At 37.9% G+C, this 24782-nt stretch overlaps 1 protein-coding gene across 5 annotated transcripts in view; it reads right to left on the bottom strand.

Moving 5' to 3' along the window:
* Window positions 1–24782, bottom strand: part of DMD (dystrophin) — a 1940210-nt gene that overhangs the window by 659215 nt on the left and 1256213 nt on the right. For all 5 annotated transcript variants that reach the window (XM_057717394.1, XM_057717395.1, XM_057717398.1 and 2 more), the window contains 2 exons: window positions 19473–19574; window positions 9017–9125 (listed from right to left, as the gene is read on the bottom strand). In XM_057717394.1, the coding sequence (XP_057573377.1) occupies window positions 9017–9125; window positions 19473–19574 (211 nt within the window). The remainder of the gene's footprint in view (window positions 1–9016; window positions 9126–19472; window positions 19575–24782) is intronic.

The raw sequence follows: 24782 nt of genomic DNA, 5'->3' as shown, positions 1-24782 counted from the left end.
TTAAACACTTGAGAAACAGATGTTTAAACATTTGAGACAGATGTTTTATTCACAGGCCATGGGGGTTCACCTGATTTGTGCCAGAAAAGGAAAGTTTGGAGGGAGATTAAGTAACAGACTTCAAAGAATGTCTAAATGTCCTTTTCCTACTCAAAAAGTAATTTAGACAGTAACTGGAACTTGGGTTAGGCAGTTGAAAGATGATTTAAAGTATATCAGCAGTGGTGGAACACCAGCTACTCTTGATTTTTAAAAGGAGTATGCAGTTAACCTTACGATTGCTTCCGAGAGAGAGAAAGAGCTTTTCCTGAAGATAGTGGAGAAGAATGAATGACCTCTCACAGGCCTTTCAGACCATAATCTTAGAATCTACAATTTAAGTGCAAACTGCTACAATTTCCTTTTGGAATCTTCTTTCTTCGAGAGCTAAGTTATATTCAATTTCAAAATGATTCCGTGAAATTTTGGAAAATATTAGGAATATATGGAGAAGCCTTACTTTTGTGGGCTCTGGGGTACCTGTTCTCATGAATATGTTTAAATAGTTCTAATTTCTTCTTGATGAGAGCTTGAGAAGAAATTCAACATTATGGTATATTCTATAGTGATTTCCAGCAAAGGTCCTTTTTAAGAAGGAGCTAAATAACATAAGAAGGCTAAGGTAATTTTACTGTAATAAACCCTTTATTTCTGTCAAAATGCAAGATATGTGTAATTGAAAAGTCTCCAATGATCAGAATCCTTTATTCAACCACTGATGTTATTCTCCTTCTTCTCCTACACACACACACACACACACACACACACACACACACTCTGAAACTTCCAGGAATGCTTCCAACAAGCATTAGAAATGATGGATTAGAGCTTTTCTTCCTTTGCCAGTTCAGACCCCAAAGCTCAGCCCTAACCGGAGATGGTAACCAAGCAATAAAACTGCCAAAAGGTTAAGAGAGGAAGAACAAAGGGAACTTCATCATCACAAAATGGATAATTAACATCTAAATACTCTAGTTTTCAGTCTATCACTGTCTCGGATATTAACAATGACACCACTGTTATATCCTCCCCATGAACCAGGGAACATTATTGAAGAACCTGGCTTGGGACCAAGTACTCCCACGGCCTACATCCAAAGACTTCCTTCTGATCAATGTGACCAATATTGGGGCCTCCCCAGCAGGGGTTTACTGTTCTCATTTCCCTTTGTATAGTATGCCATATCTCATTATATTTCCAGCACCCTCACCTCACTGATGTATACAAATATGAATTAATTAATTTATTTATTGCTGCCAAGAGCTGGAGGGTCTCTAGTTGCTCAGGGATTTGAACTCTCTTGGGGAGGGTCAAAAATTCATTTCTTATCCTGTTGTCATAACTGATTTAGGGGACCTCATTTTTTGATATAAGCTCTTACTCCCGGTGTTTTAGACTTTCAGGAAGTTTTTAAGGTTTAGAGGTTTTAATCATAAAACCAATGATGGTATAGTATAGCCTTATTCCGGGTGTTTTCAATAAAGTAGTCATCTGTTAATGAAACGGAGAAAGACGTGGCTGAAACTGATGTGCCTTATCCTAAAGATTCAGCTGAAGCAGAAATAACAGTTGCAAACCTAGCCAAAACAGGGAAGGGTATGGGTGGCACTCCTCCTTGTGTTTCTGAGAAGGGTGGGGACCCAAAACAGGAGTGGGAATGTGAGAACTAATTGACAGCTTCCTTCCCTCCTTCTCCCATGATCACTGCAGATAAACAAAGGCCATTTTCATGATAAATGAATTGTTTTCTCACAATTTAAATCAAACAAACAAATAGTGTGCCAAGATTATATTCAAGCTCCAAATAACCTCATGTTTTTCTCAAATTGCCCAGATATTTAAAGTATTGCTGAAATAGCCTTGGGATGCTTTATTCAACTCCAGAGAGGCAAGTGAAGTTCAAATAATAAATGTATAAATAATGTTATGTGTGTATAGCCTTCAAAAATTCAGATGGAGATAAATAAAACACTGCTTGAGATACAGTGTGTTCTGAGTAACAGCATAAGCTTTGGCATCACAGAGATGTATCTTTGAATACCCACTCTGCCACTTACTAGCTTTGTAACTTTGGACAAATTATTTTCTCTTTCTGTCCCTTGATTTTCTCACCTATGAAACGGGAATCACAACAAAACTCATTTAAAAAGTATAACCATGGCACTAATTCTAAGATCTTTCATACTAATTTCGGGTCACCCAGAAGTAGGCTCTAAGACAAGGATTTGATTACAAGTAGTTTAATTGGTAGATGATACCAGAAAGCTGTTGTGGAAGAGTAAGGAGTTGAGTAGGAATGGGAAGGAAGTCTCTACAGGGCGTGCTAATAAACAGGTTATTCTGGTCAACTGCGGTTCAACCCACTGAAGACCTCTGGTGTGAACCATGCCCTGCAGTTGTTCTACCCAAGGAATAAAGAGGGTGTGATATTTATCCATTAACTTCTATCCATCTATGGTTGAGTACTGTTCCAGGGAGGCTTTCTTCCCAGCACTTCCAACCTGCTCTGCAAGTGGGTGAGCTTCTCCTATGGCAAGAGAAAGTGCCTGGGCAGAGTCACAGGTATTTGCATTTAGAAGCCTCAGTGTTTACAAGAAGGACTAGTGCTGAGGGGATATGGGTAGGCCATTAGGGCCAAATTTTTCCACCTGCCCCCTTCTTGTTTCTGTAAACAAAGTGTTATTGGAACCCAGCCATGCCTGTTTATTTATATATTGTTTGTGGTTTGGTTGCTTTCAGTATATACTGACCAAGCTGATCCCATGACCCTCAAAGTTGAAAATACTTACTATCTGGCTCTTTACAAAAACAGTGTGTTGATCCCTTATCTAGTTGGTAGCACAGCTGAGAATAGAATTTAGGCTTCTTGACCTCCAATGCAGCACTTTCCTAATTACACTTGAGACTTGTTCTCTCCAAAATTAATTACAGGAAGAGATGGTTTTACCAGTGTTTAATCAACTAGAAACCTCTATTAAATGGCACTTCTATGTGTCTATTTATATAATGGTCATTCATTTCATAGTTATTACCCTGGGAAATTTGAAGAACACCAATATTCTGATTTGGACTCTTCACATGAAGCATGTTCTACATACAATTTCTTTCGGAAATGCTAAATCAGGTATTGTGGAATGTGAATGTTCCCAGACCCAGCAGCTTGTGGATAAGAAAGGATTCACATTGACATTTACAACCAGATTTGTCGGCTCTTTGCCTCCATCTGCCAAGCAGGCCTTCAGTCCTATGCAAAGTCCTGCCTATCTAAACATTTATGAGAGTCTCCAGGGGACCTTCGTATTAGCATGGCTATTCTCCCCACAGGTCTCTGAGCTGCTCTGCTGGGCAAATACTGCCTAGGCTTAGTGTGCTGTACATCTACTTGAACTTCCAAGCTACAAAGTCCTGGGGTGGGTGGTACTGAAACAACATGGAGGTCCCTTTGGCATCCACAGTGCTGGCTCTCACTCAAGTTCTGCACTACGTTGCACGCAGGAAGCAGGAATGAACCCCTTCCCCACTCACTATGAGTCTACGGCAGTAGTTTTTAAAGTACAGACCCAGGATCAGTAGCATCAGCACCCTCTGGGGACTTTTTAGAGATGCAAATTCTCAAGTGTCACCCCAGATCTACTGAATCAGGAACTTTGGAATTGAAGCCCCACAATCTGTGCTTTAATAAGAAATGGGTGATTTTGATGTATGGTATAGGCCAGCACTTTGATCTCTGCTTTCCCCCCTTTTCCTCAGTGTCGTGGCCTGGGTGTTAAGATGGCCACAATAAAGCCTTCCATCCCTGTATGCACATCCCTTTGCAGTGACGTGGCAGCTCCTCCCTTCAAAAGGGGAAGTCTATTTCTCCACCCCTTGAATCTGGGCTGGACTGAAAACTTGCCTCAACTAATAGAATGTAGCAGAAGTGATGTTGTATGAATTACAGGGCCTAGGCATCAAGACATCTTGTAGCTTCTACCCTCATCCTCTTGAAACTCTACCCTGAGAATGCCATATAATGAAGCCCAGTCCAGCCTATTGGAGGATGATAGGCCTTGTGAAGTACCAAGGTTCTCCAGCCAACAGCCAGCTGTCACATACCTGAGTGAATCCATCTAACTTCTGTTAAGTTGCCAGATAACTGCATGTACATGAATGACCCCTAGCAAGACCTTCATAATATCTATTAAGTTAATCACAGCCCAACTGCAGACCTGCAAAATCATGAGCAAGTACATAACAGTTGTTTTAAGCTATTACATTTGGGGTGTTTTTATGCAGAGATAGAAAAGTGATATACTTAAGTATCTAAGCAACAACTGTGAAAAGTTTTTTCCAGCATGCCTATTTGTCCTGCAAATTGAAACAATTTATACAGTTCAGGCAGGACCACCTCATCATATTACATAATTTCAGTAAGCAGTCATAAAGGAGCTTGGTTTAGTATTTTTAAAAAGGCCCACTGGGGGGCCACACATACAGAAGAAATATATTCCACACATACAGAAGGAATATATTCAACTAGATACGTTAAATGATTATTCTAGGTTCAGAGTTCTATGATTCTAAGAAATTCAAATAGAGTAAACTGATTTGTTCTACTCAAGTTGAAAAGACAGAGAAACATATTTCATTTTTACTCGTCGTACATCTAAGACTGAGTTAAATAACATTAACTGTTGGCTAGCTGCCTTCATATCTAGAATTTCCATTAGGTTCTTGGACAGACAGATAGTGCAAGGCACAGCAAAACAGAACAAAACACGGGCTTTGGAAGCTGACACAGTTGGATTATAATCCTGGCTTTGTTTCTTCCCAGCTGTGTGGCCTTCATCTAACTATTTCCCCTCTAAGCCTTGGGATCCTTACCTTAAAAATACTGTGTATAACCATGCATACTTAGCACTTATTTTGAGGATAAAGACATATATGTAAAAGCAGCTAGCATGATAGCAGGAGTGGAATGGAAAAAACTTACTACAATGAATGATAAATTATATTGTATTACCATATAGTACATGAAATAATAATCATATATCAGAACTGTATTACAAATTATACTTTCCCTTTCCATATTGGATGTATTTCAGATTATATTCCTGACTTCCAGAAAGTTAAACAATTCTTAATTCCGATGTTTAAACCACCATGTTAAAGAAAAAAGAATGTTTGATTTTTATAAGCTTTTGGCAGGGAAGAGTGCTTTGCAGGAAAGAGTTCTCTGCAGGAAGCCCCTTGTGTCTTGTCACTAACTTTAAACCAGGCACCGCCATGCTCTACTCATCTCTGACCCTAGCACATCTTTCAAATCTTTTGATCACACAATACCTTGCCTAACCTGTTGGTTGTTTCCATAGATCAAAGAAGTAGAAGTGAAGAATATGTGATTAACAGATGATCAGATCTCTTCCCTAGTTTCCCCTTTGGTAATCCTATGAACAAACTGTGTGAATAAGATAACATTTAAAGAAAAATCAACAAGAAGAAGTTGACAAGAATGCACGCAGGGGAGGATAGCAATAATTCTGACCCACTATCTCAATGATTAACTGAGATTACTTCCCTTTTTCCCTTTAAAACTTTGATGGCCGAGCAGAATCTTCAGAGTTGCTTTTTGGGGACATGAGTCCATCTTCTCCCCATATTGCTGGCTTTCTAATCAAAAGCAACTTTCCTTTCCACCAACAACTGCCTTTCGGGTATTGATTTTCAAGCAGCGACCAGCCGGACCTGAGTTTAGGAACAGAATTTGGTGCCCAGCTCTGGATCTGACTCCTTTGGATTTAACATTTGTGCATTTAACATTTTTACTTTATGCCCAGCTCTGTGTCAGTTTGCTATAGGGAATGAAAAGCCTTGCTTTTGAGAAAATTCTTCTCTCCCTCAGTTCTTCTCTAGGTCTGGCCCCAACTCCACCAGCTATCACGAGTGGCTTGGAGCTGAGGGCATTCTCAGACTCTCCATACTGGCTGCAATGTGGAGGAAGTAGAGGGGAAGGGAAGGAGTAGTAGGGGAGATGGGACTTTTAGTTGGGGGAGAAGGAAGTAGGGCAGGAGAGATGAAAGATGTAGTTTCCCTCTGCTTTGGCCATGGGTCCCCTTGCCCTCTGCTCTGGCCTCACTGGTCTTCTTGCTATTCCTGTATCTTGCTCCATTTCAAGGCCTTTGCTCTAGCTGTTCTCTCTCTGCCTGGTACACTCTGCCACGGCTCACTTCCATCAACTTTCTCATGTTCTTAAGCATTCTCTTAATAGAAAAGCTTCACTGACCCAACTACAGACAATCATGTCTTCATTCCCGCTAACTTTTCCTCTTACTCTCTTTTCTTTTTTTTTTTTACCCTGTTTTCTTGTTCTCCATAACTGTGCTTCTCAAACTTCAGCGTGCAAACTAATCACCGACAGATCTTATTAAAATGCAGATTCTGACGCACTGGGTCTGAGGTGAGGCGTGAGATTCTGCATATCTAACAAGTGCCCATTTGATATCAATCTGTGGACTACACTCTATAACTCTGAACAATATCAAGATAGTATCTGTTTTCTTCTTTAATAGCTCATCATCTTTCTTTTCTAATCAGAGTACAGAGGACCCTTGATCAACACTGAGGTTAAGGCCGCCAATTTACCGCACAGTCCAAAATCCATGGATAACTTACAGTCTGCTCTCTGTATCCATGTTTCTGCCGTTTGGGAGGCTCTTCCACATGCACAGATTCAACCAACTGTGGATCATGTAGTACTGTAGCATTTACTACTGAAAAAATTCTGCACATCAGTGGACCCACACAGTTCAAACCCATGTTGTTCAAGGGTCAACTATGTATGTTTCACGAAGGGAGGGACCTTAATGTATTCTATGCTGAATGCTCAGCATCTAGTGTGATGTTCAATACACAGAAATTACTCAATAAATATTTATTAAGTGGATGAATTACATATGTTTCTGGAAACGGAAACTGGAACTTTGAATCTATTCTCCATTAGAAACATTATTGTGACATCAAGGTACTTTACAGGTTAAATAAATTTCTGCGCTCTGCCTTTGGAACCTTCCAACCACATGACAGTAGCTTAAATAGGGGCATAAACCCATACTTATGTTCAGAATTCAACAAACTTACAAACAAATCATCAGAACCCAATCTCTTTACAGAGTTAGAGAGTCTTAGGCTGAACATACAGAAGAAAGCTAAAGAACAAATACCAATAAATGATGATATAGGGACAAACTATGCATATGTGCTGAGGAAACCAAAAATTACAGGTTGTAAAAAGAAATAAACCTGATATAATTAGTTGACTATAAACCCTGATACAGCAATTTTGGTGTCCCAGATTGGCAAAAAAAAAAAAAAAAAAAAGGAAAGGAAAAATCAAAAAAAGGATGCTTGCACATCCTTTTCAAGTAGCCAATATCATTAAATCTAACTCTGATGACTTCTTAGAAACCCCAGGGGGTACACAAGACACACTGTCCTCAGACTGTATAGCATCTTTTAACCCAAGCACTATTTATGCCTTCTCTTGAATTATCATTGTGCTACCTTGGCTGTGATCTTTCCAATGTGCTATATTTCTACTTGACATGAAAGAAAAATCAACTTTATTTGAAGAACCAGTCACCACAGTTAAAAACTTTAATCATCTGGTCTTTGAAAAGTAGAAAAGGCTGAAAGAAGAAAGAAAGAAAGGAAGGAAGGAAGGAAGGAAGGAAGGAAGGAAGGAAGGAAGGAAGGAAGGAAGGAAGGAAGAGAAAGAAAGAAAGAGAAAGAAAGAAGGAAGGAAGGAAGGAAGGAAGGAAGGAAGGAAGGAAGGAAGGAAGGAAAGAAAGAAAGAAAGAAAGAAAGAAAGAAAGAAAGAAAGAAAGAAAGAAAGAAAGAAAGAAAGAAAGAGAAAGAAAGAAATGAAGGAAGGAAGGAAGGAAGGAAGGAAGGAAGGAAGGGGGGAAGGAGGAAAGAAAACGATGGAAGCAAAAAACAGTAACAGAAAAAAACAACCAAAGATGTTTTTTAGTTCTGCCTAATGATAGAATTGGTACAGCAGAGAAGTCTTCTGGCTCCTTGCCCATGAGATTCAAAGCCAGTCTTAACATTGCCATGAGATTTTATGCATACCTTCTACTAACAAATGAATAGAAAGTGAAATAAAATAGACTGAAAATATTCAGTAAAAACAAAAGTTAAGATTATAGCTAAATGAAGAAACATTCCTCCCCCAAGTCTACTTATGACAGTCACGGTCCATTTTTCTTTTTCTTAAACTAAAAATGGAAGAGCTCTTAAGATTGTTTTTAAATGGGACAGAGGGAAGTGCTAGGAGGCCTGTGTGTGTTTCTGTGGTTTCAGGAATTTGTATAGGCATATTTGAAGAAGGTTATCTAAAGGATATAGGATTTGTGGAGATGGGCTCCTCACATATTTAGTCTTGGGAGCTACTCTGGAAATCTACCCTGATTCCTTCTTCAGGGACAACACACCCATCCCTGCTACTGGGAGTACTGGTTGTTGATGGTATTCCTTACTTGGAATTGCCTTTGGCCCCAGAAGAATCATCTAAGATCTCCCTTTCCTCCCAGTGGGCAGCCCCTGGGCAATGACTGGCTGGTTCAGGAATACAAAAGCCAGGCCCTCTCCTGCAACAGCTCTTCAGAGCCACCCCAGCTCTAAGGCTCCTGTGGAATTGGCTGAGGCCTCTGTTGCAGTCAAGCCACCCTTCAGCCTCTCCTGCTGTCTCTGCCATGGGCCTTTCTTCATTGTAGGTGCGCCTCTGGAGAACACGCCCCAAAACACTTTTGTCATTCCATACTCTGAATCAGTCTATTTCTAAGCAACCTACTCTAAGACATTTTGCAGAGTAAATAACACAAGTTCATTCCTCTTTTCAGAATTGCAACACGTTTTCCCTTTTACCCATGGTTCATCTCACTGTTGTGCTTCTGAGCAGGTGTCTATAGCCACAGAGAATGTGAGGCAGCATACTTACGTGCTCCAGGAGTGGTCAGTCCAGGGGTTGGGCCAGGCCACTTTGCCCTCAGCTCTTGAAGTAAATGCGTTACCGCCTTCCACTCGGAGCTCAGATCTTCTAACTTCCTCTTTAATAGAAAGGCACACGTTATTTATTCGATTAACATCTCGAAGTAACTTAATTCATGAAGTTATTCACTTATTTTGTGAATACATTATTGTATTTCTATTGTATTTTACTTCTAAATTAACCTCTCTGGGTGGAATTCCTTTCAAAGGTATTTTAATTATTTTAGCCAACCACACTACAAATTTTTATCCATCATTTGCTGCATACAGGGTCTTGCTCCAGGCACAATTTCACGGAAAGGAAGTAGAGTGCAAACATTATTGAAAGCAAAACAAATAAACAAAAAACCAGTGTCATCTCTGCAATTGGCTTGACTCTTAAATAGTGTCTTGTATGTGGCTGCATACAAGAACTTTCCAGAGAACATTAAAAATACTTACTGCCCTGATTCACCCCAGATCAATCCTATTAGCAAGTCTTAGAGCAAGGGGCTCTGGTACACATGAGGAGAAGCCTCTCAGAGGCTACTTTAAGAAAGGACTCTTGCCCAAATGGTGAAGAAGATGTCAGTAGACATCCTTCAGTTATCAGTCCCTTCAGGGACTGTCTCAGCTGCAGAGATCTGCCTTGTCCAAGGGCCTGTCCTTCCCAGGGTAGCCCTCATTCAAGGACTGATCAAGGTGAGCGTATAAAGACTCAGCCAATTTGGTTCAAAGCAGGACCATTTTGAGGGTCATTTTAGCTGCAAAGCCCCCAGCAGAGTTAGCCAAGGCTGTGTATGGTCAGTGATGGTGTTGGTATATGTTAACAATTGGTTCTCTGGGGAAAAAAACTGATTTGAGTGTTTTCTAATTTCTGCGGTGTAAATACTCCCATTATGGCCAGTTTTAAGTTACCAAGAGAATGTCAAGTAGCTCACAAAATGCCTGAAAATTTGCTAATAGACCCTCATGAGCAGATACAAGCTGCTTCCAGTGCACCACTGGGTAACCATAAGATTATTTATTGCTAGTAGAATGTGAGCAGAGGTAATATCGTCGGTTCTGGGCTGACCCTTTTAAAAAATGAGTGAGGTTTCACCACCCATTCTTTCCTTTTCCACTAGCTGGAAGCAGAGGACTCAAAAGTCCTAGGGCAAACTTTCTCAACGGATTGCGGATTGCGGGGAGAGTCAATAGATTCAATGGGTCTTGGGTGGGGCCCAAGAATTTACATTTCTAACAATTTCACAGTTGATGCTGACGCTGATTGTCCAGGACCCAAGCCTAAGGTGTCCATTATAAGTAACGAGTTACCTAAGCATCTACAATGGACTAGATAGGTACCATCCTTGACAAATAAAATAGGTCCTTAAATCATTTTCTATAGGACTTAATTGTCTTGAGGAATCCCACTTAAGAAAAGCTGCCAATGGAATAAATACGAAAATACTAAAAAGTCATCACTTCCTATTGTAACTATCATCTTATATTCTTAAGGTTATTTATTCTAATGTGTCTGAGATCATGCCAAATCAGGGCTTTTAATTTCTTCTTCCAGAGTGCATGCTGTTAAACATTTACTATCACATCAATGAATATAACTCTTTTTATTTATTAAAACATAAGCCTTGAATCCAAAAGCAAACAAAAAATGCCTCTGATCACTGAGGAAAACTACCATTGAAAGTCATGACATGCAGAAGGTATTTTTCCATTCTGACATCAGAGCTAAACACTGAGAATTAAATATTACCAAGGCTAGTGAATTAATATATACATATTTTGTCTTTTGATTCCCATGCAAAATTGCAGTGAGTTCAAAGGGACAGAATATTAAGAGAAACTAGAAGTAACCATGTGGATAACAAAAAATAGCAATAGATAATAGGGAAGAGACAATAAATGTAAAAGTAGATAAGTAGAAAATATCATGATCTTGGTCACTTATTGAAGGGATAAGAGTACACTGGATGGTGAAGTGTCATCATACATCATGTAATCTATAGGAAGTCACATATATATGCTGAGAGAAGGAGAGAGGGTGGGGGGAGAAGGAGAGGGAGAGGGAGGGTGGGAGGGGGAGAGAGGGGGAGAGGGAGAGGGAGGGAGAGAGAGAGAGAGAGAGATTAGAGATAGATTTACATACTGCTGAGATCTGCCCACTCTTCAACTCAACAAGCATATGGCCCCATAGTGAGTGGGTGAGGAGAGATGGGAATTTGCTGTTTCTACAGTTGGCTTAGGTTTTACTTTCATCTCATTGTATAAGCATCTCTCTGCATTGAGTTGGATTCTAATATTTAAAGTATTTATCTTACAAGCTGGCTTCCAAAAGAAAATTAACTACTTCATCTGGGTCTCAGCTGAAGTGATCAGTACTGAGCTTCATATTTCAGGTGCATAATGAAATTGAGAAGGACCCTGCGGGGCTCCTGGGCACAAAAGTCTTTCTGTGTCCACTATTTCTTGTTTGTAGGACATAGGCTTCATTCAGCCTCTGTGACCTTCCCTGAGTTCCAAAGGGCAGGTCTGCAGAGTTGCTAATCATGGTAGGAAGGGGATGCGGAGACAAGGGAGGAGCAGTCCAGAAACAATAGTGCAGCCTTGGGGGCAGGGTCCTGGTTCCCCCTCAAGGGATGTACATAACAATATCTTTGAACTCTTCTGAGGAACCAAAACCCCCACCAAAAGGAAGATGCTAACTACTTGATGAAGCATTCTTCATTCCAGAGAAGGTCACAGTTTGATAACCTCGAGAACCACAGAAGCTGAGCAGAAACCCCCCCCTGAGGTCACATCAAAGGAGGGCAGGCCTTGCACACACCCTGATCCTTATCAGCAACCTTGCCCTTGAACCATTGCTATAAAACTCCTCACCAAACACCCTTAGGTTGGGACACACAGTTTCGAAGGGCAGGAGCCTGCTGTGTCCCCCTTTGCCTAGCAAAGCAATAAAGATAATCTTTTCTACTCCACCCAAAACTCTGTCTCTAAGATTCAATTCAGCACCAGCGCATAAAGGCCGGGTTTTCGGCATCAATAACTGCACAGTGAAAGAGAACAATAATTGATGCTTATAATGATGACCCTGAAAATTGAGAAAAATTTAAATTACACTGAGTTTTAGAATCAGAAGTCCTGGATTTCAGTCCTAACTCATTACTATTGGCTGTGAGATCGCTGGCAAATCAGGTAGGTCACTCAAATTCATCACCCTTGAAATGTGGATATAACACTACCGCCCAACTCAAAGCTTTGTTGGAGAAACTAAATGAGATATTTTACATGAGAAGGACTCTGTGAACTGTAAAGTACTATAAAATTGTTGGTTAGGTATTATGCACTGCTTAATGAAGCAAAACAGAAGATAGTCAATAAAAGTTTTCATTAAAAGAGTTTAAAAGAAAATATTTCAATGCTTAAAATATTTGGTTTAGGCTATCCTGAAAATACCATGTTTATATATTTAATTCCCTTTTATTAATGCATAAAACTCTGAATGGTCTATTCATTTACTAGAATGTTATCTTGCCCACTGTTATTTCCAGATGGTTCACTGAGGTATTCATATAATTTCAGATGTAGAGATTTTAAAAATTAAGTAGTAACCCCCAATGTACCACAAACATCTGAGGATACTGCAAAGTGACAAAAACACAAGAAGCTCAGAAGTTTATGTTCCCCAATCTTTCATAATTATTAGCAAACAACATCACATGAAGTGGCTATAGATTTTGATTCAGCTTGTCATAAAGACACTCTCACAACTTCTTCAAGTACCTGGTATACTTTAAAGTTGAAATTGATTATTTACATATTATGCAAGTCCTTTTTTATTTGGTTTTGCTTTGCTTTTTGGTTCTCTGGCATGTGCCCATATTTTTTATTCTCTCATCTTTTCTATTAGGCTGTAAAGTTCCTTTGGGTAGCAAAAAATGTTTAGCTGCAGCAACTAATGCAGCATTCTTCACATAATAAACTTTAAGCTGTGCTCATAAAAATTTGTAAAAGGTAATAATTTTCTAATCATGTTAATAATCTTTAACCAAATTTAAGGGAATTAAATGTATGTCTAAATTCCAACATCTTTAAATATAAAATCAGTGGGATAAGAGCTATCAAGTCCTACTCTTGATTAGGTTTCCTGAGTTTTCAAACTTTGAATAAGCTAAGCAAATTGCAGATCCCAGGCTTTCCTCACGAGAGCTCAAAACTCAACAGCCATGGTGGATTCATGTTTTACCAAAAAGGAGAAACTCTTGAGATCATTTTTTAAAAGGGCAAAGCTAATTTTGTCATAGGTGGCATTTGCACCTGGGCATTATTTTCCATCATATATAATTTACTCGTAGTCATTAAATGTTAAGACAATTATATCAAACAATGTGAAATTTCTTCTTTATGAAGAGCAGAAATTAATTGCAAGAAAAAATTATTTCTGAATATAGGTTTCCTTTTTAAATTTAAAATGGAATATAATTCTAAACTACCTGAGTTTGGGATTTGCAAAATTTTTAAATCTTACATTTTTCCCTTGTGTCAATGTTTGGCATGATGTTAATATCTGCTACATAAATAAATGAATCCACCAATGCCTTTATATACACAGACATGCATGTGAATATTGTAATTGAAACATCTATGTCTCCATGTCTGTCTCTATAAATGCAAGTAATAACAACCGAGGACCAGAAGTGAAATTCAGATCTCTAAAATGCTTGTCTAGTTCCAGCATGAGCTACTGAACAAGTCTACGTTGAGATTTTTCCCCAAAATAGTTCCTCACAAAAGAGTCAGTTCATATTAGCTTATAATGTCTTTTGGTTTTCAATTGTTTTATTTTGAACAACAAAGTTGCACAGTAGCCTGAAATAATCTCAAGAAATATGAATTTGGGATGCTTATAGAAGTCATCTGCAAGAATTGGTTAATTAAAAAAAAAGGAAGTGAAGAAAACTGATAAACCAGTAGCAGTTATTCCTAGGGTATAACCTCACATTTACCAGTAGTGAAGGTCACTGTAAACAAGTCTTTTAAAGATAGTTTTAGAAAAAAAAAAGATAGTTTTAGAAAGCAAAACAATAAGTTATTCTGATGGGGTGATAAACAGTTCACATCTAAGAAAAAGGAAAAGATTCTCTCTCCTAATATTTTGGGAATGGGCACTGAAGTTAGGGATAAATACTCCAGTGATAACATTGAGGGAGTGAAAAACGGTCCTTCTGGTAACTGGCAGCTAGCTAGGTGTGATGGTCCCAAGAGAACATAAAAAACAGGCACAGAAAATAAATTAGAGACTAGGACACCCCAGGGCCATGTTTGGGATGAGACAGAGACAAGGCCACTCTGCCACCACAAAAATGACGAATATGAGGCACTACTACTTCTTTTACAGTGACATCTTTGCCCTGTTTCAATCCTTTCACCTTCTAGATAAAAAGTGTTAGATACCCGCTCACCACATGGACTCCATTTCTTGAATGCATCTAATCCAAAATGGCTTCCACTTCCTTAATTCCTCTTCAGAATCATCCAGCCAGCTCTTTCCAATACCTTCTTACTGAGATGCCCCACAGTCTCTCTTGAGGGCTTTCTCCCTTGCTACAGTAAGCTAAATAATCCTGATTTTTTTATTATGGGTATCTTCCTAGTTGTCTTTGGACAGAGAGCTTTAACAGCACCATACAGGGATCCAAACACTGCCATACTGCAAATAACTTAGAAGGAAGACAGTAAGCTCTAGAATTTTGGGAAAAAAAAATATATACACACACATATATATACATACACACACACACATATGAAAGAGTGTAAATGAACTCTTCATAAAATACAAATGTAGCAAAAGCAATATTCCTAATTAGTGTGTTATTTTATAAAATGTGAAATTTCAAATATGGAAGTGCTAATCAATTAAGAAATTAAATATAATTAGGCCCTTGACAATCTCATCCACATTCCTAAATGATTCTAATAGTTGCTCAAAAATTTCTTACAAATTCTATCTTCTCGGTGGGAAAGTGAGGCTCTCCTTATATTGAAGCATAAGTGATTACCATTTATTCAATCTCTCATAGTCAAGACATTTTACCCAGTTGTAAAGCTAATTTGCATTAAAAAATGAAATTCTGCTACTCATGTATTAATAAATTATAAAATCTCTCTAATATTGTTACTCTCTAGAATTCTTCTTTGAACTGTTTCTACTATCATTGACCTGGAAATTGTGTTTATCAAATGAGTCAGTCAAAATGGATCTCCTCATTTGCGGGGCCAAACACATATCTGTTGATTGCTATTGATTCTGATGTTACCAAAAAAAAGTTGCACCAGGTAAATGAGATCATATACCTGATAGATGACTTGCAAAATCCAAATATTGTTATAATTGTTATATGTAATTGGGCAACATTTTGACCAATAAGATACCACTTGACCTGCTATACCACATATAAATTTTCAGATGCACATCTGTTGTGAGTGATGTATTTTAAATTATCAGACAAAAAAATAAACCCAAAGAAGTTTTTAGAAATGTTAAGATGTTGATGTTGGCAGTAGAACAAACTCAAGAGAAAAAAAAAAACAAAACAGCTTAATCTAGTTAATTAACAACAAAACAGCTGGGAAAATGAAACATCCTTGGTTGTGATCGACTATAATTGAAAATGACTAATGATGCTGTCATTTTGCAGCTTATATTGGAGGAAATGATGCCTGGAAGATTATAACTGCCCTCTTCACCATTTGTTTACAGTAATTATTTTTGTGTTAAAGGTTTGGGTGGAACCCTTTGGCCAAATACAGAAAGCTCCTAACACCTTTTTTCTCCTACATTAAAAAAAATTCAAAAGCAGTAATAAAATATGTTATTAGATTCATGTTTTTTTTTTTTTTGGATAATGTATATAAAAAGTTAGCATAGCAAACCAGCTGGTGTGATCTTATCACTTTACCAAGTAACTAAGACATTTTAAATTCCATTAATGTTCTCAGTTCCAATAATGGAAGGTGATATAAGTATTTCAGAATATATACACATATTTTAAAATTTTTAACAGAAAGAGAAGTGTTCCAAATTAAGTTAAAGAATAAGTACGAATAGAAGAAAATGTTATCTAAATGCCTAAGTTCAAAAGAGAGTTAACATGTTTTTAAACCAAATAAGAAATGGAATTTTTTTTGTAGTCGTCAATATTGTTGCTACGGATGGCAGTTGTTCTTGTTGCTTTTTAACTGCTAAATTTGGTGCTGTTGAGGAACCTACTCATTACTCTGCGGAAAAAGGAACATATTAAAATGATTACCCACGTAATCATAAAGTATTATTACCGAAAGTATAACTTAAAATGTTAAACTATTTATTGAACTTAACCAAGCAATCTCCAACAACTTTTGAAGTTAAGATGAAGGAACAATATACAAATCAAATGAAATAAAAGTGGGTGTGGGTGTAGGAGAGAGAGGAGACAGAAAGCAAAACAAAGATGCTTATTTCTTCAATCATATTATTCTAAGATTTTCCCAGTAATTTTGCATTAGAGATCTAGTGCTCCATTTATGTCATTAGTAGAATGGTCTCATAATATATAGTTGGTCTTTATCAGGAAGTCCTCAGAGAAAATAAGGAAGAAGTTTAGGGATGACAAAAAAAAAAAAAAAAAAAGAAACTAAAAACTCACCATCTTTGAAAATTAAAGAAATCCTAGAGAAGTTGATAAAGTTAAGAAAAAAGGGGAAAAAAAAACCTGAACAGGGATAAGCCCAGCTCCCAAAGAGGACTCAGCTTGGGAGGTGAGCGTAGGAGGTAAGCAGACGGCCTGTCTGATGTGGAATGTGGAGGTGCCAATAGACAGTCAATTTTCTAAGAAACTGAATCATTCTCTGATGTGTCCTTAATTAGAACGTCTGCGAGTGGTGGACATACTAATTATGAGGGATTTTCATTTTCTTTTTAAAGACTATCACCATCTTCTTTATAATTGTTATAGTTCCTAAATGTACCTCCTCCCCAAAACAAAAACCAAACTTCTTTCGTGAAAATGTATTGCAGGCTACTTGTACCCTTTTCCTTTCTATTAAGGAGTGAGAAACCTCAAAGTTAAGGAGGAAAGGCATTAGGAAGGGCAAAATTTTAAAAGTTTGATATATGAAGTCAAAGTTTAAAACAAGCTTTGTTTATGTACTATCAGAGCAAGGTTCACCCTTTAGAAAAATCATCCCTTATCTTTAAAAAGAAGTTTTTGATCCATGCAGAAGTGTAAACAGTCCCCACAGCTTGATACCTTGTATTGCTGGGTTCCAGGTTTTGAACGGTGAGGTAGTTTTTGAGCCTCTAGTGTTTTAGGCTACCACAAGCCCCAGCTAATCTTCAAGTGTTTCCAAGGTCATGGCCCTTATTAAAAGTTGCATGTGAATAATTTCTCCACACTCCCGATCTCCAAATCAATCTTGCCCTTTTGCCACTATGAAGTTGATAGGGTGATTCCTCTCCAAACTTGAGGGGTAAATGGTAGAGCAGGAATGAGTTTTCGCTTAAGCTGTGCTTTTCCCCACAAGGAACTGATTGAAGAGGACATGGGGAAGGAGGGAAAGAGAAAAGAAAGAAGAGGGCTGTCTCTACACAATGGTTTCAAGGGATATGAAAGAGAAGGACCTGAATACCTCCTTGCTCTCTCTTTCATTTCAGAAAGGTAATTCCCCTCTTATGTCACTAATGGTACCATAGAAATTAAATAGGCTCAACCATGGTGAATCCCAGTTCAGATCTTACAGTGACCCAGGAGTTGAGGGTATGATAAATTAGCCTCCACTGCTTGGGTTGTTTACACACAATGAAAACAAAAATGTTCTCATTGACTTTCAATTAAGGCTCTCCCTCTGTTTTTTTTGTTTTTTGTTTTTTTCTTTTTACAAAGGCACAAAAGCAAAAGCCAACTGAAATGCATATTTGTAACCTTTAACAATTATACCAAACTCTGCATCAAGTCTTCAGGGATCAAACGAGAGTAGGTAGAGCAGACCTACAAAATGGCCCATCTGTCTGTCTCACTGCTTGCTATGAAAGTCACTCTGTTCATCAAGAAAGGTGTCTGCTTGGGGACTGGTTTTCTCTAGAGCATCAAAAGAAACCCTGAAATTTGCTGCTTTCAGGACCTTTTCTAGCTCTCCAATCTAAATACTGTACACATTGCTACTTTATGGAAATTCTACCAGGCCTGGACTGGATGCAAATTATCTTGGGGGGAGGTTAGGAAAGGGGACAATGTATTCCTGTATAAATGTCTATTGATATCTGCAGAGGAAATCTGTGCCCTTCAGCACCTGGTGTTTGGACATTGCGTTTAGGCTAAAACTTGAAATTTACCTCAGAGAAAAGCCCCTTGTAAACTGTAAGGAAAACAAACAATTTTCTGGAAATGAGCCTTGGGCCAAGCATAAGCAGTGACCTTGGAGACAGAGTGTAAGTCATGGTAATGTTATTTGCAAGGACAAACTAGTTCTGTATAATGAGGTTATTGACCTGCACTGTTTTAGAGCAGTTTTAAACATGAGGGTGAGGCTCACTAAATCTCAGCCTGCAACATTAGCTAGAGAAACCACGCCTGATCAATAAACAGCCAGCATTACAGGCTCTTAGGAACCTTCATCATAATGGGAGCCATTATAATTTTGGTCAGGTACAGAAACTAAGGTAACCTATACCTAACGTCTATTTATCACTGGACTCTCATTTGCAAATGGAAGCATCGATTAGCTATTTTTTGAAAACTGAGCTGGTTTTCCACTTCTCTCCCTCGTGTAATAGCCCTGGGAATAAATGTGTCCTAGACTTCAAAATGCACATGGAGAAAGGAAAGAAGCAGGAGGCTTTCTCACAGGCCATCTTTTTACTGAAGAGAGAAGCAATTACATGACATTTCACTAAAAATTCTTGACCCAATAAAGTACTGAAGCCTAAACGCCGATTTTCCTCTTTCATAAGAAAGAGCAACAGAGAAAAGAAAGGTCAGGGACCATATTGTGATTCTTTACAGCTGGTGGAGACAGACAGTATGACGCAGTAGCTTGATTCGAATTAAGCCAAACAATACGAAAAGCATCAAGGCTGGCAAGCAAAGCAATAGAGCCTCAAAGAATTTAATCTACCTTGAAGGTGGGACTACTTTTTGTACTGATGGTAGCACACTAGGACAGAAATGAGTCCTTTAATGCAATGACTCGTTAATAGCCTTAAGATCACAATATATAAATAGGATATGTTGCTCCAAAAGACAGCTTCGCCTCTGCTGTTGCAGGATGGCCAATATTTCTTTACAAGTTATTTCATCGATTATAAATAGACCACGTCAATGGCAAATGTACAACAGGGGAAGCATAACCCATTATGAGGTAATGGATATTGCTAGAGGTTGCTTCATTACCTTCACTGGCTGAGTGGCTGGTTTCTCCTTGTACAAATGGTGCCCTTTAGACAAAATCCCTTCCACATCCGGCTGTTTAGCTTGAACTGCTACTTCAGTTTCCTGGGGAAAAGAGCATATACAGTGCAGATTAACTTCACAGTTAGCAATAAAATTACTAAATTTAAATATACCCTTGGAGACTCCACATGTATTGCAGATCAATTTCTGCACAGTATATAGACGCACGAAGTAGTTTTCAGTGCAGAGAAAAGAAATGGAGGTCTTTGTGAAACACTCACAAGTTTAAAAAATGTATCCCAAATCTTCTTCAGTTACATCATAATACTATTATATAGAAACACAGACACTTTATAGTTTTCAGAAAAGTAAAATGCAATAACGAGAAGGATGATGTATGAACATGATTAACATGGATACATACTATGGTTAGCTTCCATAATCTCAGTAATCCTGATGTCCATTTTACTCCACAAATTTATTTTAACAGGATTCTCTTCTGGGCTCTGGATCCAAAATTTTGTTTTGAAATAGAAACCAAATAAATCTTTCCACACCACTGTCAAAATTACTAACTTTCTTTCCAAAGAGTAAACATTCAAAGCACAGTATCAAGGCTTATTGTTAAGCAAATTAAATAGGCCTTTGGAGGAATGATTAAATTATTTTTAAAAATGTGTTTTTCCTTAGTCTGGAGAAGACCAAGGCATGACCATATGACCAAAAAACAACACACAACAAAAGAAAAAAAAAACATCCTCTTCAGATACATGAATCTAAAGTGTTTTGCTAGTGGCTGCTGTCTAGCGCTCCTGAAGAGAGGACATAAGAAATGGGCATAAATTGAAGCTGAAGGAAGTGAAGTTAAATACTACAGAAGACTTTTTAGATGGAACACTTGTTAAACACTAGGATGGAGTATTGATTAATCAATGTCAGGCGTCAGTCAGGGCCTAGGCAATCTTCCTCAGATAGCAACTCCTGATTAACCCATATCCCTCTTCCTCCCTCTCCTACCCTGTAACCTCCCAGCACTGCTGTGTGTACGTGTCTTCATGCCACTGTTTCCTTTATCCACCGTGTTTGTACCTGTCTTCTCCCAGCTCATCTGAGCAGGGTGTCCTCTGAACCCAAATTACAGTAATCTTATATGGCACAGTAGGATGTCTTGTAACTTGTGGCTGTTCATCACATGATCTTGAGAAGGATTATTTCTTCAGTTCTTATAATAAACAGCAGTGCGAAGTAGGCACTTTGGTTAAAAGGGTCCATGACATGAAGACTAACTCCATGCGTTAAATGGGTACGTGTGCAACACACACACACACATCACCTTTAGAGACAATAATTATGGAAAAAACAAACCTAAAATTATAAGTATTAATTCACTCTCTATGATAATAAGTTCTAAATGTGATTTTTTAAAATTTACAAAATTGTAACAAGTTCAAAATCAGAGTGTACTTTGTGAGGGTTGGGTATTTCCTTCTTCCTTTAAGTTAATTTATAAGTACACCAAGTATAAATTCTATACCTGCATAAAATGAGCACATAGAGTCAACAATTTTACCACTGTTTCAGGTATGCAGCAAATGATGAGCGCTAACACCTTTCTCTCCCTGTCCCTAGTCTTCAATCGCAAATAAATAGTTCCAAAGATCACAGAGAATCGATGCCACTATTCAGAAGGCACTGGCAAATAACCAGGGTTAAAAGACTGCATTCGATGTGACAAAGAAGTCCCTCAGGAAATAAACACACAAATTTTAATTCATGACATTTTCACTGGCAAATGAACAGAAACAGCAGCAAGGCTGACATAAGAGCAGCCCAGATGTTACTTACAGCTCCAAGTTCTAAGGAGGTGTTTATTATATGGACTGCAGAAAAGGTGGCATGCCTTGTGAACTGTCTGTTTTGCACCTGCAGAAGGTAAAATATTCCCTCTTCAGGCCACTGAATTCACCCTAGACTTAGTCCTCTGATGAATGAGCATTGCAAAGTCACACCATTTCCATTTATAGAAATGTTTCCTAGTAGCATGTCCTTCCATCAACACAATTGCCATCTCTTCGTCCTTTAATGAAATAATGGAGAGTTTAAGTACCTGGATCAGATTTACACTTGGCCCAACAGAAACAGAGCAATGGGTGAGAGAAATCATGTTTAGCTCTTAATTCTTTGTGGGTACTTCCCCTTCACAATTTTTTGGGAGAACGAGATATCTAATTATATGCACCTTTGATAAATCACTTTACAAAGGCTATTTTGAAGATTCTACAATTTACACTACCACATTTATTTGCAGTGTGAATTTATTAGTTAAAGGATAGGCCAGTTATTGAGGGTCGAATATTATTGCTTGAAGGGTCAGCTGTAGTAAATCCAATTAAATTCCCTTAAAATGTTCCTTAGTACAGTTTTCTTAAGTTGGTGTGAAAAAGTACACATGAGAAGCTGATTATCATCGTGAAAAAAATAGAAGTATGTGCGAAATACATTTAAAAAATTTGATACCCCTCCATGCAATTAAAACTTGACATGGAAAAATTGAAAAGCAAACAAACAAACAAAAAAGCCCAGCCAAATCACATGACTATGCAAAGATAAGAAAGAGCTGCTAAAATCGTTAGCTGTGCTGAAAATATCAACAAACTGCTAGAGTGACATTAACTGCTATAATATTCACAAACCAGAGTTGCTAAAACTTTACCATGTGTTCAACACTGTATATTTCATACATTTTTTTCCTCACACTTACACTCCTACAAAGAGGGTATTATCTAATTTTGCAGATGCTAAAACCGAGGGAGATTAGGTCAATTGTCCAAGGCCATACAGCTTGCAAATGGCAGAGCTGATATTATTACCAGGAAGTGTGTGTCACTAAACCTCTATTTTATCCCTACTTGGCTGAGTATAGTGTGTGTGTGTGCAAGCACGTGCTAAAATTGGCAGTCATATTTCTTACTATCATGTTAATTTTTTCTCCTCTTTAACTCCAATACATTCTATAGTATCCTTCCAGTGTATAAATGAGAGAAAATCCTGTCACTGCCCACAGAAAAATAAATTCTTACACAGCCTTTAAAAAGCTCCGAGGGTGTTTCTTTGTGGGTTTATGATTGCCAAACTGATGATATCCAGGTCAGAGAACTGGTTTGAGAAAATCTTTTATCGCACATAAATGGCCTCACATCTTTATATGATTTAAGATAAGGTGAAGGAGGTCACCACTAAAATAGAAACGCAGCTAATTATAGTGGCCAGTTTTTTGTAAGTAGAAAGTGTTCAGCTGCAAAGAACATTCAGGCAAGAAAGTCTTCGTGGGATTTCAACCAAAAAAATCTCACTTCTAATAATAGAACATTTCCATTTAAGTTTTTTCCTCTGCCTTATTCTTAATATATCCCCTGCAATATAAGACTGTGCACCAGGAGTTAAGACATTTATGATGTAACTAGAGTTTTTTTTTTTTATCATAGTATTGACAGGTCACTACAATCTCATTCATTATTTTAAGTATATAATTTTTATTAAATAGGTAATAGGAATAACCCTTCATTAATACTCACTAGGAGAATACTGCAGTGTATTTTTTAAAAAATCCAGCCTTGATAGGTTTTCAAAATAGAGTAACTCTCTAAGCACCTTCAGTCTTATTTCTTATTAGACAACATTACTAATATTGCTGGTAGTATTGGTCTGACAAGCAGTGATTTAAAAAGACTGAACAACACTTTTGAAGATGAAAGTTGCAATTCATATGCAAATTAATGTACACGTACATTTTCTAAGAAATTATTCATTGACTACTGTATTTCTAATTCAATATTAAACTCTGTGCACACTTTGTTTTTAAACTAGAAATTTGGTGCCACTAAGGATAATATAAGAGAGATACATTCTGCCTTGTTTTCCTTTATTACCTTAAATTTATTTATATTTCTATCATTTTACTTATTGCTAACCTTAGAGTATATTGATATGTACGCATATATGTGTATATATATGTAAAAATATATATATCACAACATAAAAAGGATATAAACCATCTTTTCATGTATGTTCCAACATTCATTCATTCATTTGTTCGTTTCACAAACATTTATTTAATATTTACCGTATTTCAAAGTCTTGGCTAGGAAGCGTGAATATTATGTGGTCTGTGTTTGAGGGACAAAAAGAGGGTAGGGAGAGGCCTTATGGGGGAAAAAGGCTTGAGCAAAGGCTTGGAACACAAACAGCTCAGGTGCCTGGTTGACAAAGCGGTGGATGATGGAAAGTAGTCAAGAGAGAATCTGGTGCATGCAAAGACTGGAACTAGAGGCAGCATAGAGATCCCACTTGGGGGAATGGGAAGAAATGGTGCAGGAGTAGAAGAAAAGAGCCAGAGGAAAGAAGGATCTTTTATACTGCCCTCAGGACCTTAGTGGATAAGCCAGAAAAGGGTTTTAAACAAGTAAATGACTCTTTGATTTCTAATTGGTGTTCTAAAAATGAATATATATGAATACCTGAATAGGTAGATAGACACACAGATAGACAGACAGCCATAACCTCTATCAATGCAGTTTTCAATTCAAATAAGCTGTTCTGAAAAAATACATATGCTGCTACTGAAAACAACGAAAATCAAGATAAAGATGACAACTCTTTTCCTTAGCAAACGTAAGTGCCCCTTTACTTAGTTTTCTTATTTATAAAGACTATTTCTTGCCATTTGACTATTTTGTCAACTGCCACAATCAATGGTTTTTCTATCAAGTCTAAGATATTATGGATTTTGAGAACATTATTATTTCATGAATTGCTAACAAAGTTAAAAAAATTAACTTCGGAGGCAATATTGTGGCAAATACTTCAGTTTCAGAGATGCTGAAACGTAAAAAAAAGATTTTGGAATCAATTAAATTCTAAGATATTTGTGAAGACTATGATTGGTTTACTAGTTCATTATTATCAACTGACTTTGTGAACATGTCTGCCCTGTGGGTGAATACACTTTCTTCCCCATCGACTTTGGGCTTGACCATGTGCCTCACTTAGATCAATGGACTGTATGCAGACATGACTACATGACAGCTCTGACCTGGGTCTTTAAAGGCAATTCAGGATTTGCTAGTACCTCTGGCTCCTGTCTTCCACCATGAGAGAACAATGTATCACAAAGAAGCCGCTCTTTCAGCATGGGTTCTCGAATGAGCAGACATTTGGAGTAGACCCACAGCCTAGGGTGAGAAAATCTGAACTTGACCCATAGTTTAGAGTAAAGCTGCCGCTGATCTGCAGACACTTGCATGAGTGATC

The sequence above is a fragment of the Hippopotamus amphibius genome, chromosome X (assembly GCF_030028045.1).
Source record: "Hippopotamus amphibius kiboko isolate mHipAmp2 chromosome X, mHipAmp2.hap2, whole genome shotgun sequence".
Taxonomy (NCBI): domain Eukaryota; kingdom Metazoa; phylum Chordata; class Mammalia; order Artiodactyla; family Hippopotamidae; genus Hippopotamus; species Hippopotamus amphibius.
The sequence above is the reverse complement of the archived record's forward strand: the minus strand, read 5'-3'. Positions and strand labels throughout refer to the sequence as shown.